Raw genomic sequence first — 15,848 nt, 5'->3', positions numbered from 1 at the left:
CTCTCATCTTCAGATGACCCTTCAATGGGTGCAGTGGCCCGCAGGCCGTCCAGTGAATTCCTTCTGTGCGGAGGGTGAGTGTGACATCGCTCACTTGCTTCACTCAAGATACGTTACGATGCTTTAAAAGCTCAAACGTTCACCTATGCATGTTTACTTGTGTCGAGCTGTGCAAATGTGAGACAAGGATTTTAGCAGGTTGACATTTATCAGGCCAAAGATACACAGTCGAGTCCGACATGCAGACAGGAATATTAACTCTGGGTAAATCATCTTGATCCTTTTTGGTCTGTTTGCATCATGGAAATATGGAATTACGGATTAGCACACTGATCCGTTGGTTTTTTGAGATATTTTTGGTGGCTTCCACTCACAAACTGCTAAAAGCTGGTGTGGCTTAGCGAGAGGTGAATCACTCGGCTGGTGAATGAGTTTTGTGGGAGCAAACACGCGGGTTGTGTTTATGCTTCTGCCCTAAGAATAGACACCCTGCTGTCATTTCTTCCCATCTGCATGTGATCCAAAACTGTTTCCACACCCTTTACTTGTGAACCGACCTCTATTTTCGTTCAGAGGTGCAGAATTAAATGTCCATTGGTTGTTTTGTGACTAGACGGTGCAGTTATGCAATGGATCTGACATGAATTTTGCCAGAGCTGACAGAGTGACGGTTAAAACATTCGTATGCTGTGCATCTTTTGTCTGTTAGTCGTGTAAAACAGAAGCGGTTTTGTTTTTGTGAGAGTCAGTGCACTTCCTTCTGCTCTGTGGCTTTTCTGTTTCCCTCTCTTGTACAAGCAAGTCATACTCCACCTTCTCTGTCTAATCTCTTGTCTATTTATTCTTTTTACATACTACATATACACTAAAGACCAAAAGGTTGGACACACTTGACTGATTTGCTAAAAATGAAAGTAAACAATGTTTTTAAATTATTAGCATTTTTAAAGAGAGTTAAATGATGGAAAAATTTATCTAAATGTAAAAATTGCGTAAACAAAATATAAAATATGTTTACACTGTTCAGAAGTTTCGGGTCAGTAATATTTTTAATGTTTTAAAAATGCTCACCAAGGCTGCATTCATTTAATCAAAAATACAGTTAAAACTTTTTTAAACTATTTTTTACTATTGTGAAATATTAGTGCAATTTAACAAAACTATTTTCTACTCGAGAAACATTTCTTATCATCATTGTTGAAAACAGTTGTGCTGCTTAATATTTTTGTGGTAACCGTGATACATTTTATGAGGACTATTTGATGAATAGAAAGTTCAAAAACAGCATTTATTTGAAATAGAAATTTTTGTACATTAATACATTATAATATTTGACATTATACAGTGCATTTAAAACAACATTATGTCTTTAATTCAGCAAGGATACAATAAGTTCAAAGTGAGATCAAACGTTGAGATCAAAAGTGACAGTAAAGTATTAATTGCTTTCAAAAAAAGAAAATCATACAGGAAAATCTTTTAGCCTCGTCAGTTATGTCCTGTTTGTTTTGCTGTGCCATGCTGAACTGACTCTGGCTCAAACAAAGAAACTCTCTTTGTGTGCATTTGTCGTGCAGCCTGCTCAACCGTTCACGTGTAGCTCCCTCACTCATTACATAATCCAAGAGTATGGAGCTCAAAACTTTCTTTTTTCACTTTTAGCTCCCCTTCCTTCTTATCAGATCTTAGTTTGCACGGTGTGCGCACACCCCCATACATGACCCAGTCATGACACCTGTAAAAAAAAACAGTGTGTTCCTGATAGAATAAGAATGAGCTGTTTTGTTTCCTTTGTCTGAGACTGGCGAAGGTAGGTGGACCCAGCACGTGCCACTGCCTGAAAGCACCGCCCATTTCTCCTCCCTCCCCCTTACTGATTGGTCAGGGCTTTGTGTTTACACTGTAGCTCCGCCCCATGTGGTTCAGCCATGCCCTTTGAGCAGAAACAGCTTTGCTTAACTCATTTGACAAAGTTAGAAGCTTCTCACACTTTACATTTAGTGATCGCATGTTGAAAAAAAATTCTTTTTTGAAAGGTTTTTATAACATAAATGGGTTTGGAAAAGCATTCTGACTGGATTGCAACCTTATTTTCTGGGTTTCTCAGGCCACAGCAGCCATTCTCCGGACAGATCCCAATGGTATCACCTCGAAGCGAGACCACGCCGATACCTGTGCCCACACAGGTACGGAACTACCAGCGTATCAAACAGAACCTGTCCAGCAGCCCAACCACAACACTTTATGGCTCTCCCAGGTAAGACAACCAACAGCGGGAACAATAACTCTGCTAACTGCTTTTAGTAGCATGTTCAAGTCATTAAGATGCAATCAGTGACATGATTGCATCAGTTTTGTATGATCATCTCACTTCGGGGAGAATTTGCTAAGTGATTCAGTGGATTGTCTTTGGGTCTTTAGGGTCTTCAGGCAGGTGACTAGCAGACTCTGGAGATTATGACTGTTGCACTGTCCCTTATTAGTCACACCAGACCTCAGTAGCTGCTTGGCCAACTTCACTCTGACCTGTCCTGTGTCTCAAAAAGCCTTGCTGTCCGTGTGGTTCACATGATCTCACCCTGTTAGTCAGCTCGGTCACCGTGCTGGTGAAGCAGCCCTGGGCACTGCTTGAGACCTGATTTATAAGTCATGATTGTTTTCGAGGTGTCATTCACTGAACTATTTAACATTTCTGAGCTTATCAAGCTTTGACAGGTGATTTTTGTGTCATTGAGATTATTTATGGATTGTTTGGGAAGGCAGGAGTATTGAGAATCTCACTTTTAGCTAAAGAAAATGCCAGGAACACCTTCCCTAAGAACTCTACAGACAGAGGATATTCTGCAAATTGTGTGTTTCATATACAGTGGTGTAAAAAGCATCTGGACATTTAAAATATATATGAATTCCTTACTATATAAATGTTTGGGGTTGGTGTTTTTAAAAAGACGTCTCACCAAGGCTGCATTTATTGACTCAAAAATACAGTAAAAACAGTAAAATTGTAAAATATTATTACAATTTAGAATGACCGTTTTCTTTTTAATATATTTTAAAAAATAAAATAAAATTTCCAGTGATATCAGTTTAATGCATCCTTGCTGGATAAAAGTATTAAAATAAATAAATAAATCATACCGACCCCCACATTTTGAATAGTACCGAGTCATGCTAAATGGCACTTATTTTAATGAAAGACATATACTGTTTAAAATAAAATGAAAAGTATTGGGACTCCTTGTGGTTGTCAAATGACAGTTAATGGACACCAGTGTGAGCTTGAGGAGAACTGACATCATACATCCACTAAAATTACATCAAGTCCAGATGAATACATAACTGCTGGTTAAGAAAGTGATGTTCGTACTGAAAAAATTGTAAGGTTGTCCAAATACTACTATAGAATGATTTTTGGTTGTTTTTATGGTCACAGGTCAGGCACAGTGCGGCGCTCCAACACTAGCCCCATGGGCTTCCCTAAAATGGTGTCTGGGTCACCTAGCCCTGCAGATACGGTCCAAACGGTGGGGCGACGTCTCTCTACGGGCAGTTCCCGGCCCTACTCCCCCTCTCCACTGGGTAAGAGTTCCTGCTCTCATTCTTTTTTAAGTTTATTGGGAAACTGTATTTTCAAAGACTGACATGTCCTCATTTGTCCTATTTTATGTGTGTCTGTCCGTTTCTGTATTTGTTCCCCAGTGGGCACTATTCCTGAGCAGCTTGGCCACTGCTGCTGTGGACATCCCCAGAGCCACGAGGCACGCAGTCGCAGCTCCTCAGGCGGTGAGTTTATATGTGAGAAATTGTCATGAAAAAACCACAGCACTACTGTTACCTCTTCAAAGTGGCACCATTAACAAGTGGTAGCAACAGTCGCTTCCTCCCGGTGGGTCACAGCGTGTCTGGTTATTTCGGTCTCCATGGATACAGCTGCTTGTTATGGCTGAGAACTCAACAAGTGATCAGGAACAATGTATGTTCCTGGGAGCTTTCATGCAAAACCTCTTCAAACCTATAAACCTTCAAACCTATGAACTCAATGATTGTGTCTAAACAGGAGACAAACTCCTTGATCCTGTTGTTTTAGACTTTCAGTTTAATTAAGTTTTATGGTCTCATTTACATACTGCAGTGCCACCTAGTGGTTGATAATGTAGAATGTGGAGTGCCATATCAATAATATGTTATGGTAAAAGGGATAGTTCACCCAAAAATGAAAATGTTGTCATTATTTACTCACCCTCATGTCATTCTAAACCCATAACATTTTGATTAATATTCAAGACGCAAATTAAACATAGCTTCTGTGTATGTGTTTATCATTATTTTGATGTAAGTAAAAGCCTTAAATTAAATCTGTTCATCATGTAAAGCAATCATATCTTATATCTCAAGACTTGGATTAAACCGCTTGATTCGTTTGGATTCATTTTACAATGCCTTAATAATAATTTATGGCTCTATTAAAGAAATAGTTCACCCAAAAAATTTTATTTGTTTAGAGTTTACTTACCCTCAGGCCATCCAAGATGTAGATGAGTTTGTTTCTTCATTGGAACAGATTTGGAGAAATGTAGCATTACATCACTTGCTCACCAATGGATCCTCTGCAGTGAATGGGTGCCGTCAGAATGACAGTCCAAACATCTGATAAAAACACAATAATCCACAAGTAATCCACACAACTTCAGTGCATCAATGAACATCTTGTGAAGTGAAAAGCTGCGTTTGTCTGCAGAGGATCCACTGGTGAGCAAGAGATGTAATGCTAAATTGTGCCAAATCTGTTTTGAAACAAACCTACATCTTGGATTGTCTGAGGGTGAGTAAATTTCATTTTTGTGTGAACTACTCCTTTAAGTTTTGTTACCTGGTGCCAGTTGCATTAACTTAGCCTCTATGTTAAGACAGTATCTTAAGAACTAATCTGACTATGAGAATAGAAATGAGAAGAAAATTTGAATTTTTGAGTGAACTATCCCTGGAATAACTTTATATTTGAACTATATGGACACTTTTTATGTTTTAGGTTCCCCTGTACCGTCCTCTCAATTACTGGGCGCTCGTCTTCAGAGTGTGCCCACACTGACTGACATTTACCAGAACAAGCAGAAGCTACACAAGCAGCTGTCTGACCCAGTTCACCCCACCACCTCAGCCTACCCCACCAGCCACTCCCCTCAGCTTGGTCGCCCCGGCAACCTAGGCACCTCCCCCACCAAGCACCTTGGCTCCTCCCCTCGCACCTCTGACTGGTTAACGAAGTCACCGCTGCCCACCATCATTGGCTCACCCACTAAGGTAAGCTTAAGGAGCTGTCAGGTAAAAGGTAGATCAAGAGCTTTTGGCATTAATAATACAATTTCTTCTCATATAGGCAACCGCTCCATTCAAAATCCCTAAAACTCAAGCCTCGTGCAACCTCATGGCCCTGGCCTCTCAGCAGGGTATGGCCGACAGCCCCATCCCAGTTAAAACACTGATGGATGGGCGTGACCTCTGTGTACATCACTGCTCAGCATATCCTAGCAGCCGCCAGTGTGCACCAGAGGCCAGCAAGACTTCCTTTGGCAGGTCAGCAAAAACTTTGTTCAGACAACCTCAGATATAAGCAACAAAAGCCCCGTTTCCACCGCAGGACCTTTCCCCAGGAACTAGGGACTTTGGGTCAGTACTCGGTGTGTTTCCACCGCAGGAACCAGGATCTAAATAAAGTTCCGGATAAAAATTTGCCCCTCAGAAAGTCCCTGCTCGCGAGGTAGTACTTTTTCAAAGGTCCGGAACTTTCGGGGGCGGGACTATGGCGCTGAACATGCTGATTGGTTGAGTTCACGAAGCATTGTATTTCAACCACCATTTATTCGCATAATTTTCAAAATATTACTGCTATTGAGTCATGAAATGTAGTTTTAAAAGTATTTCAGGCGAGAATGTAGTTGTTTAAAACTCAAATCTGCAGTTTATTTATAAAGCTCCTATTTGAAAATGTGTGTCGCTGATTTCGGAGACGTGAGCTCCACGCAATAACCGGGCAGTTAGTGCTCATGTTTCCCGATGAGAGCAGCCTCAACTTGGCTAGTCCTTCTGACATTTGCCGCTGGCTCCGATGTCTCTGTAGTGCATAAGCTAAGCATAAGAAACATAAGATATAATTCGTTTTGGGTAAATCTAACAGGTAATCTTTGGTCTTTATTCTATTATTCTATTAATCTATTAATATGTTTAAATGAAAATGAAAAGAGGCAATACTGTTTGATATAATATTTCGTTTTATTGTAATGTATGTACGTTCCCTGAACTATGTTTAAATGAAAACGAAAAGAGGCAGTGGTGTTTGATATCATATTTCGTCTTATTGTAAATACAGTGAGGAAAATTGCAGTAGACAAGGCGAGCTGACTGACGTTATCAAGTACGATGCTGTTCCATTTGCAGAATTACTGGACTTGCGTCCTCCCGTCCGCGGGAGTTCACACTCCCGAGTCGAACTCGCGAAGTCCGAACTACCGAGAATGCAAGTCCGAACTTTGCATACTTGGTATTGAGAAACGCGCGCAGACCTACGTCACCAGACTATTTGCCTATTCTTCATGGTACTTTAGACCGCGATGAAAACGCAGACAGCAACGGGTCTGGGGGAAAAAAGTTCCTGGGACATATTGTTCCAGGTAATTTCTGTAGAAAAGCGGCTAAAGTTTTAAAGGGGTCCTATTATGCTCTTTTACAAAGTCTTGAGTGATTTCCGTTAAATAAAATATCTCCTTTTGAAGTGCACTTTGAGCTTTGTAACTTTGCAGATCTTTTTTATGCTCAAACAGCAACATTACAGTCTAACTAAAGTTGAAAAAGTGAAAAAGCATAATAGGACCCCTTTAAAATATATTATGCAATAATATGCATATACTACTGTTTAAAAGTTTGGAGTTAGTAAGTTTTTATAAAAAATGAATAATTTTATTCAGCAAGGATGCTAAATTGATCAGAAATAAATTCATTGGTTGTTAAAATAAATCTGTTTCAAATAAATGCTGTTTTTTGAACTTTGTATTGGTTTCCATAAAAATATTAAGAAGCACATTTTAACATTAATAATAAATGCATCAAATCAGCCTATTAGAATGATTTTTAAAGGATCATGTGACACTAAAGACTGGAGTAATGATGCTGAAAATTCAGCTTTGCCATCACAGAAATAAATTAAAAATATATTAAAATAGAAAACAGTTCAATTGATGAATATTTTGTAATAATACATTGTAATAATATTTCACAATATTACTGTTTTTACTGCATTTTTGATCAAATAATCAGTGTTGTTGAGCATAAGAGAATTCTTTAAAAAAAAAAAAATCACCCTAAACATTTGAACAGTAGTGTATGAAAGTATTATATAGCTAATGAATAATGAACATTAATTGTTTGGGGTGTTGCAAACATTGTGATTTTTTTTTTTTTTACTTGCTTACTGACCATGACACACACAGTCATCTGCAGGGGTCCTCTATGATATCATTTCCTGTTTTAGTTTTTTTTTTCTTGCATGTTGGTCACACCACATGTGATTTGTTTGTTTTTAGAGATTTATATTTTAACAAAATGTATTATTAATTTTTTTAGAAAGAGTTATAAGATTTAATATTTTCTTTTCAATAATTATTTTAATAATTTTTATCTTAATTATAATTTATAATATCAGACAGGTGACATTTATGACTTTATGCCCCACAAAAGTATCACAAGTATGATCATAATATAAGAAAAACCATTGGTTGCATTTTTTATGTATATTCAAATAAATGAATAGATTTGGACGAGACGTAATTGCCATGTCACTGACCCCTGTGTTGATGAATTAAATAGCAAGCTGAAGCTGTTTATTTCCTCAGGTCTGTAAGTGCTGGTAGACTGTCTGAGCAGCCGGTGCGGATCACTTTGGGAGGACAGCCGTACCAGGGAAGCACAGACAGCCTCAACACAGAGAGACCCATGGACACAGGTAGCCCCCTTTCCCCCTTTACTTTGCTACAGCTTTTTGTAAAGTCCAGTTTTTCATACCGAAATTATTTTATTTCTACTATACATAACCCCACTGACATCGTTTGAGCTTCTCCTGAAAGCTTCTGTCTTGCATGAAGTGTTCTGATTGGCTGCCAGCGTTTGTATGTGTTTTGTGACCCCTGCGTGCATCGCTCCCCAGCCCCAGCAGGGACTTGCGGTTTGGCAGCAGGCAGGGCAAGTCCCCGCACCGTTGTGTTCACGGTGGGCTCGCCCCCTAACAGCAGCACCCCTCCCATCTGCAGCCATCTCACCTCCCGCCCGCGCACCACCTCAGGTGAGGGGCTTCGTCTCATAAACCTGCCCCATACATCACTGCTTCAGCTGCCGCACTACGTGTTTAGTACCTGTGCCACTGTTTTAAAGACATTCTGATGCATTATGGTCAAGATCTAAAGCTAACTGATTCATAAGACTCTGTGGCTGATTGTGTGTGTCTGCAGTAGGCTCCAACAGCTCGGCCGGCTCGCTGTGCTCCACCAGCAGTAAGGTGTATATGGGCTCTCCCCCGGGCATGACCATCGGCAGCTCCCCACCAGGAGCGGAAGCGGCTCCCAGCAGTCTGCGCTATGTCCCTTACGGCACCTCCCCGCCCAGCTTGGATGGATTCATCACCTTTGAAGCGCCAGAACTGCCAGAGGAGACACTGATGGAGGTGAGAGAGCTAACACAGCTGGAACGTACAGTGGTGGCCAAAATGATTAGAACACTAGTATTTTCACCAGCTACTGTAAAAATGGTTTTACGTCAGTTATTTCTATCTTTTGCTGTAGTGTGTCAGTATAGGAAATATCAGTTTACATTTCCAAACATTCATTTTGCCATTAATTGTAATAATCCAGTGAGATTTTCTGACAACAGCCAGTGCTCCACACAGAGATCTGATCTCATCATCATCCAGTCTGTCTGGAATGACATGAAGAAACAGAACAAACTGAGACAGACTAAATCCAGAAGAACTGTGGCAACGTCACATGAAGAAACAGAACAAACTGAGACAGACTAAATCCAGAAGAACTGTGGAAACATCTCCAAGATGCTTCAAGAAACCTATCTGCAAAGCTACAGTACTGTTAAGAGTTTTAGGCACTTGTGTAAAAATGCTGTAAAATGAGGATGCTGTCAAAAATAGATTTTCTTTATCAATTAACTTCTGTTAACTAAATTAAATCAACATTTGGTGTGACCATCCTTTGCATTTAAAGCAGCTTTTGCCCTAGGTGCATAGTTTTTCAGGTAGCTCTGCAGGTAGGTTTCTTGAAGCATCTTGGAGACGTTTCCACAGTTCTTCTATAGATTTAGTCTGTCTCAGTTTGTTCTGTTTCTTCATGTCATTCCAGACACACTGGATGATGGTGAGATCGGATCTCTGTGTGGAGCACTGGTTGTTGTCAGACTCCTTGTGCTCACTGGATTATTCAAATTAATGGCAAAATGAATGTTTGGAAATGTAAACTTGATATTTCCTACTGACACACTACAGCAAAAGATAGAAATAACTGACGTAAAACCATTTTTTAGCTGTGAAAATACTAGTGTTCTAATAATTTTGGCCACCTCTGTATAAAGGTAGCTTTTCTTGGGAAACACTAACATGCGTGTGTTTCTGGTTGGCAGCGTGAGCACACAGACACTCTGATGCACCTGCGGATGATGCTGTCCTTTACGGACTGTGTGCTGGAGATCGCTTCTCTATGGGCCGGAGGACCTGATCTGGGTGCGTCCGCTGCCTCTCTCTACCCGCCCCAGGACAGCGTGGTGGTGGATCAGATCAGTCAGCTCAGTAAGGAGTGGGGGTAAGAAGAGTGCACACAAACACGTAATCTTTAACAATGAGAGTTCATAGCATACAGTATGTAACGCTTTGGTCATGGTCTCACACAGGCAGGTGGAGCAGCTGGTGTTGTACATGAAAGCCGCACAGCTGCTGGCCTCTTAACTAAATTAAATCAACATTTGGTGTGACCATCCTTTGCATTTAAAGCAGCTTTTGCCCTAGGTGCATAGTTTTTCAGGTAGCTCTGCAGGTAGGTTTCTTGAAGCATCTTGGAGACGTTTCCACAGTTCTTCTATAGATTTAGTCTGTCTCAGTTTGTTCTGTTTCTTCATGTCATTCCAGACACACTGGATGATGGTGAGATCGGATCTCTGTGTGGAGCACTGGTTGTTGTCAGACTCCTTGTGCTCACTGGATTATTCAAATTAATGGCAAAATGAATGTTTGGAAATGTAAACTTGATATTTCCTACTGACACACTACAGCAAAAGATAGAAATAACTGACGTAAAACCATTTTTTAGCTGGTGAAAATACTAGTGTTCTAATAATTTTGGCCACCTCTGTATAAAGGTAGCTTTTCTTGGGAAACACTAACATGCGTGTGTTTCTGGTTGGCAGCGTGAGCACACAGACACTCTGATGCACCTGCGGATGATGCTGTCCTTTACGGACTGTGTGCTGGAGATCGCTTCTCTACGGCCCGGAGGACCTGATCTGGGTGCGTCCGCTGCCTCTCTCTACCCGCCCCAGGACAGCGTGGTGGTGGATCAGATCAGTCAGCTCAGTAAGGAGTGGGGGTAAGAAGAGTGCACACAAACACGTAATCTTTAACAATGAGAGTTCATAGCATACAGTATGTAACGCTTTGGTCATGGTCTCACACAGGCAGGTGGAGCAGCTGGTGTTGTACATGAAAGCCGCACAGCTGCTGGCCTCCTCACTGCACCTGGCCAAAGCTCAGATCAAATCTGCCAAACTCAATCCATCCATGGCCGTCAAACAAGGTGAGCTGCTACATTAGACAGCTGTGTGTACAGTCAAACCAAAATGTATTCATTTCTCACATTATCACAGTTTATTTGCTATAGAAAATGGTAATAAAATATTGCAGTTAAACTGCGTCAGAACAGATTCATCTTGATCATGTCAGATAACTTTGATAGAAAGGTTTGTAATGAATTGGGTTGAATAGCTGTCAGCTGTTAAATTTAAGTACACAATCAGATAATACCAATTTAGGTCAACCAATTACCAAGCAATGCTTAATTTTGTTCAGTCTGTGGTGTAAAAAGGTCACATTAGCAATTAAAGAAAAAACACTTAAGCAAAACATGGTCAGGTCAAAGTGTCTGAATAATTTTTGGTCCAAAATTTTTACTTGTATCAATTTTACTGGTAGTCCAATGTATGAAGAATTTTTGGGTATGATATGTCACAGTTTACTTTATTTTGCTATCCTCATTTACATAAATGAACTATAATGTCCTGCACCCGCTAGTAAAAAAAATATCAAAAATTATATCTGGTGTCTGAATAATTTTTGGTTTGACTGTATATATGTAAATATGTAATTATTTAGTTAAAATGATTAAATAAATTATTTTAAACCAAAAGACAAAACTAAAATAAAAATAAGCCAAAACATAATATTTAAACTGACATTTTTATTTAGTTAATTCCTTCAGCAACTGTCATTTTTAAGGACAAGGATTCCCACGTTCTTGGAAAACCTTTGTATATGAGGGCATTTTAAAAGAATGATTTCTAGATGCGGAAAAGTTATGAAAATAAAAATGCAAAAAAATTCGAATCCATTCAGCCGATCTCCGGGTCTGGCGGTAGTACGGCAGCAAAGTTCCTTGATTATTATGCCGGAATGAGAGTATAATTCCTAGCCATATCGCTGATAACTCTTAATTTTCCGTCGGTCTTAGTACACGATGTAACTACAGAAGAGTCTGGGAAAAATAGGAAAAATATAGAAACTCTTTGGTCATTTTTGAGCGAGATGCTAACGGTCTAATCAGATTCAATGATCTATGCTAAGCTATAGCTAAAAGTACTACCGTCAAACCCGGAGATCGGCTGAATGGATTCGAAAATGGTAAAACTCAACTGTTTAACTCTAGGGGAGTTGGAAAATGAGCCTATTTTCAAAAATAGTGGAGTGTTCCTTTTATGCTCAAAAATATTTTATTGTGTAGAAATTGATATTTGTAAGTATAGAAATACTAAAAATAAAACAAAAGTTACAAATTAATAGAAAAGTTGGTGTATATGTGTCAATTATTCAAACTTCTGGAGTACTGAAATTTAATATTTTAAATTATTTATGATTATTTTAACGTATTATGACTTTTTGTCTGTAAACAATGTTTAAAAATGCAACTTAAATTTTAAAAACCTAATAATTAGAAATGGTGGCATAGGCAATTAAATGAATTGAAATAAATTAATCTTGAAGTACTAAAATTTATGCCCAAACATACACGCTACACACTGACTAAAATTAAAAAAGTGAAAAAGCATAATAGGACCCCTTTAAAATAACGAGAAAAAAAAATAAAGCTAAATAGTTTTGTGACTAGTTTCCGTAAATAAAGTTTTAAAGTCGGCAGCTTTGTCTTTACAGCAGAAATACCAGAAATATCTTGGTGGGCCATCAACTGTTATCCTGGAGTCAAAAACGTCGAGAACCACCAATGTAGGGAAACAGATGAAATTAGCGAATAACATATCTTGTCTCTGAATTTCAGTGGTGAAGAGTTTGAACGAGCGCTACAAGAGCTGCATTTCCTTGTGCCGCCGGCTCACGGACAAACTCAACCACTTCTTCTCTGACAAGCAGCGATTTGTGGATGAGATCAACAGTGTAACAGCTGAGAAGCTCATTTATAACCATGCTGTAGAGATGGTGAGTAAGGATGGTCATGGCGGCCTCACTTTGAGCTTTGTTGCGTGATTGAATGAGTGGTTAACATTGGTGTCATGTTTGTGTAACAGGTGCAGTCGGCTGCACTAGACGAGATGTTCCAGCAGACAGAGGACATCGCATATCGCTACAACAAAGCCTCCATGCTGCTGGAAGGCCTTTCCAAGATCCTTCAGGACCCAGCTGATATAGAAAACGTCACCAAATGTGAGTCAACTTCTTACATTTCATTATGATTGTTTACTAAACAAAGCTGAAGTAAAATCCTTTTAACATGTTTTCTCTTTGTTTGTTTTGTACAGACAAGGCAAGCGTGGACCGGAGAATCTCAGCTTTGTGTTACTGCACCGTGACCCTGTACGAATAAAGAGCATGATCTGTAAAATCTCGGCCAGTGCTCTCACTCCAGGGACCATCATCTTCTCAAACCACAGAGAAGACTAAACAAATCCCATGTTTTTGTTTTATAGCAAAGCACTTTCAGTTCCTTTTGATTCCTTTCAATCACAAGCAACAGACCAAGTATTACATTTTTTGAGAAGGATGTGCACAAGTTCACTACCAAAGATGAAAACTAAACAGAGACGTAATAGTATGAAAAAGCCGTTGGACCTGCATTTGGATCCATCTTCTGTTTTTCACTATTTTTTTTTACGTGAACTAAAGGGATTTTGGACTGGGAATCCTTGGAGGCCCAGCAAATGAACATCAATGCAAATCAGTTCATCTTATTGTTTTATACCGCACTCTATTGCTCTGATTATTTATTGGTTTTTTAGAATGATATGCTAGTGTTATTGATGATAGTGTTGAAAGATGACATGGGCCGGATGTGAAGCCCAAAGTTGGACTGTAATTTCTGGTACCACACACATACACAGTCACATGGTTGAACTTAGGAGGAATCTGTAGTATTTACAAAATCAGCTTTGAAGCAAATGCACTTTATTGAGGCAGATGTGAAAGACGCTTGTCCTAGAACATCTGGCAGAAGGTGGAGATCATGATTCTTCATCCTTCTCCAAGGCTCTGGTTTCTTCCCATCTCCATATCTGAAATCCTCTGTGAATGAGTGTCTGGAAGGCCCGTGAGCATCAGGTTGGATGGACATTGGCGCCACATAAGAGCCTCGTGGTGAATCATCCATAATGGTCAAAATACTTGAGTAGTTACTTACCTTTTGATTCAGCCGTACTCAAACGTTTTTATGTTCATATTAATACTGTAGCTTTTTTTAACCGATGTGCGTGAGCTGTAAATACTTGTACATTCTGCATGTGTGTGTTTTTATTTTGGAGTGAATGCAAGCGAGCACAGCGTGACTGAAGAAGGTGGATGCTGCCGCCACCATCCCTGCCTCTCAACTTAAGAGCACAAGATTTTCTTGTTTTTAGGGTTTTTGTTTCTTTGTAGAGGCAATAGACGCTGACAACTTCCACAGATTCTTTGAGGCCTCACAGAAAGCTCAAGACCTCACTTTGCATGGCAGCTCTTGATGAACGCCCATGAATATTTTGTGTACGATAAAACATTGACTGTGTGGGATGTGGATTTTGCAGGTAAATGGGATAGAGCCACTGCAAGGTTCTGCTTTTCCCCGTTCATCCACTGTGCTCATGACAGTGTTCTTGTAACTGCACTTCCCAGGTGTTGCAGTGGCCAGTTTCAGGATACTGAAGAACTGAAAGCATGACGTTGAGTAGTCTACTTTCACTTGTATATGTTTTTGAACACCTCGCTCCCTCTTTCCTGCACTCTCTCTGTTTTTATTTTTAAAACGGCCCCTCGTGAGCCTACAAAGCCTTTACTGTACAAAAAGAGAAGGCTGTTCTGCCACAAATCCATGCATATCTGTAGTTGTAGGACTTCCTTTTCCAGGTCTGAGGAGAACTATGTACAGTAGAAAAAAACTAGAGAAGACTAGTACCGAGCACATGTACCTGTGGAACATTAGAATGTATTTGCCCTTCGTTTAGCACCTTTCCTTTCTGAATAAACTCTTACGACCAGCCTCTCACAGCCCAACACAACATGATCACGGCCGATGCAGCCTGAAGGCTCTGCTCCCTTAATTTTTTGTGACAAATGTTGATGTTTTAAATGTTTTAATCAATATTTGTGTTTTACCAAGGGCATCTGTGTTGTCTGAAACTGTAGAAATTCAGTTTTTGTTTATTAAAAAGATCAATTTTATCCTGTTATCTGAGTCTCAGATTGTGTTTCGCAAACATGTTGGATACTTATAATGCTGTATTTAAAATACAGAGGCAGTACTGAAAGTGCAGCAAAGGTGAGATACAACTAAACAGGCACAAATATAACAGAGCAAAGCAATAAGTAGCAGATACCTAAACTACTAAAGTACCAAATTTGGTTTTGTACTTTTTTCCCACATCAATCTACACTCCATACACCATAATGGTAAAGCAAAAAACAGGTTTTTAACATATTTGCCAATTTAATAAAAATAAAAAACTTAAATGATTCCATTGCATAAGTATTCATACCCTTATCTGGGACAGTTGAAATTTAGCTCAGGAGCATTCATATCGCTTGTAGATGTTACTTCCCTTCGAGTGACGTTAACCTGTGGCAAATTCAATAGAATGGGTAAGATTTGGAAAGAACCTTAATTCCAAGCATCATTGAAGGAAACCAGCTCCGCTCATCACCTGCAGAGTACTATCCCAAAAGTAAAGTGTGGTGGTAGCAGCCTCATGCTGTGGGGCTGTTTTTCAGCGGCAGGGACTGAAGGACTCATCAGAATAGAAGACAAGCTCAATGCACCAAAATATTGAGATAGCCTTAATGAAAACCCAGTCCAGAGCATTCAGAATCTCAGACTGGGCAGAAGGTTCACCTTCCAACAGGACAATGCCCCTAAGCACAGAGCAAGAGTTGCTTATAGACAACTCTGTGAATGTCCTTGAGTGGCCCAGCCAGAGCCTGGGCTTGAACCCAATCAAGGGTTCAAACCTGACAGCTTGAGAGGTGAAGAGGTGAGGTGAAGAATGGCAGATAATTGCCAAATGATGATGATCAAAGCTTGTCGCATTAAACAAAAAAGACTTGAGACTGTAAA

General features: G+C 39.7%; 1 protein-coding gene across 1 annotated transcript in view; it reads left to right on the top strand.

Annotated features, from left to right (window-relative positions):
- The window catches only part of LOC107729108 (serine/threonine-protein kinase ULK2-like), a 42,608-nt gene extending 27,932 nt beyond the window's left edge, over window positions 1-14,676 (top strand). Inside the window, exons 14-27 of the mRNA XM_016539479.1 lie at window positions 14-74; window positions 2,108-2,257; window positions 3,434-3,579; window positions 3,700-3,783; window positions 5,030-5,301; window positions 5,378-5,574; window positions 7,887-7,996; window positions 8,198-8,332; window positions 8,499-8,710; window positions 10,453-10,631; window positions 10,720-10,838; window positions 12,591-12,748; window positions 12,838-12,973; window positions 13,069-14,676. Coding sequence (XP_016394965.1) covers window positions 14-74; window positions 2,108-2,257; window positions 3,434-3,579; window positions 3,700-3,783; window positions 5,030-5,301; window positions 5,378-5,574; window positions 7,887-7,996; window positions 8,198-8,332; window positions 8,499-8,710; window positions 10,453-10,631; window positions 10,720-10,838; window positions 12,591-12,748; window positions 12,838-12,973; window positions 13,069-13,133 — 2,024 coding nt within the window. The 3' untranslated portion in view covers window positions 13,134-14,676. The remainder of the gene's footprint in view (window positions 1-13; window positions 75-2,107; window positions 2,258-3,433; window positions 3,580-3,699; window positions 3,784-5,029; window positions 5,302-5,377; window positions 5,575-7,886; window positions 7,997-8,197; window positions 8,333-8,498; window positions 8,711-10,452; window positions 10,632-10,719; window positions 10,839-12,590; window positions 12,749-12,837; window positions 12,974-13,068) is intronic.
- Window positions 14,677-15,848: the final 1,172 nt, after the last annotated feature.

This window comes from Sinocyclocheilus rhinocerous, unplaced genomic scaffold, assembly GCF_001515625.1.
Source record: "Sinocyclocheilus rhinocerous isolate Xijiao unplaced genomic scaffold, SAMN03320098_v1.1 scaffold1870, whole genome shotgun sequence".
NCBI lineage: Eukaryota > Metazoa > Chordata > Actinopteri > Cypriniformes > Cyprinidae > Sinocyclocheilus > Sinocyclocheilus rhinocerous.
Note: the sequence above shows the minus strand (reverse complement) of the source record. Positions and strands in the feature narration are given on the sequence as shown.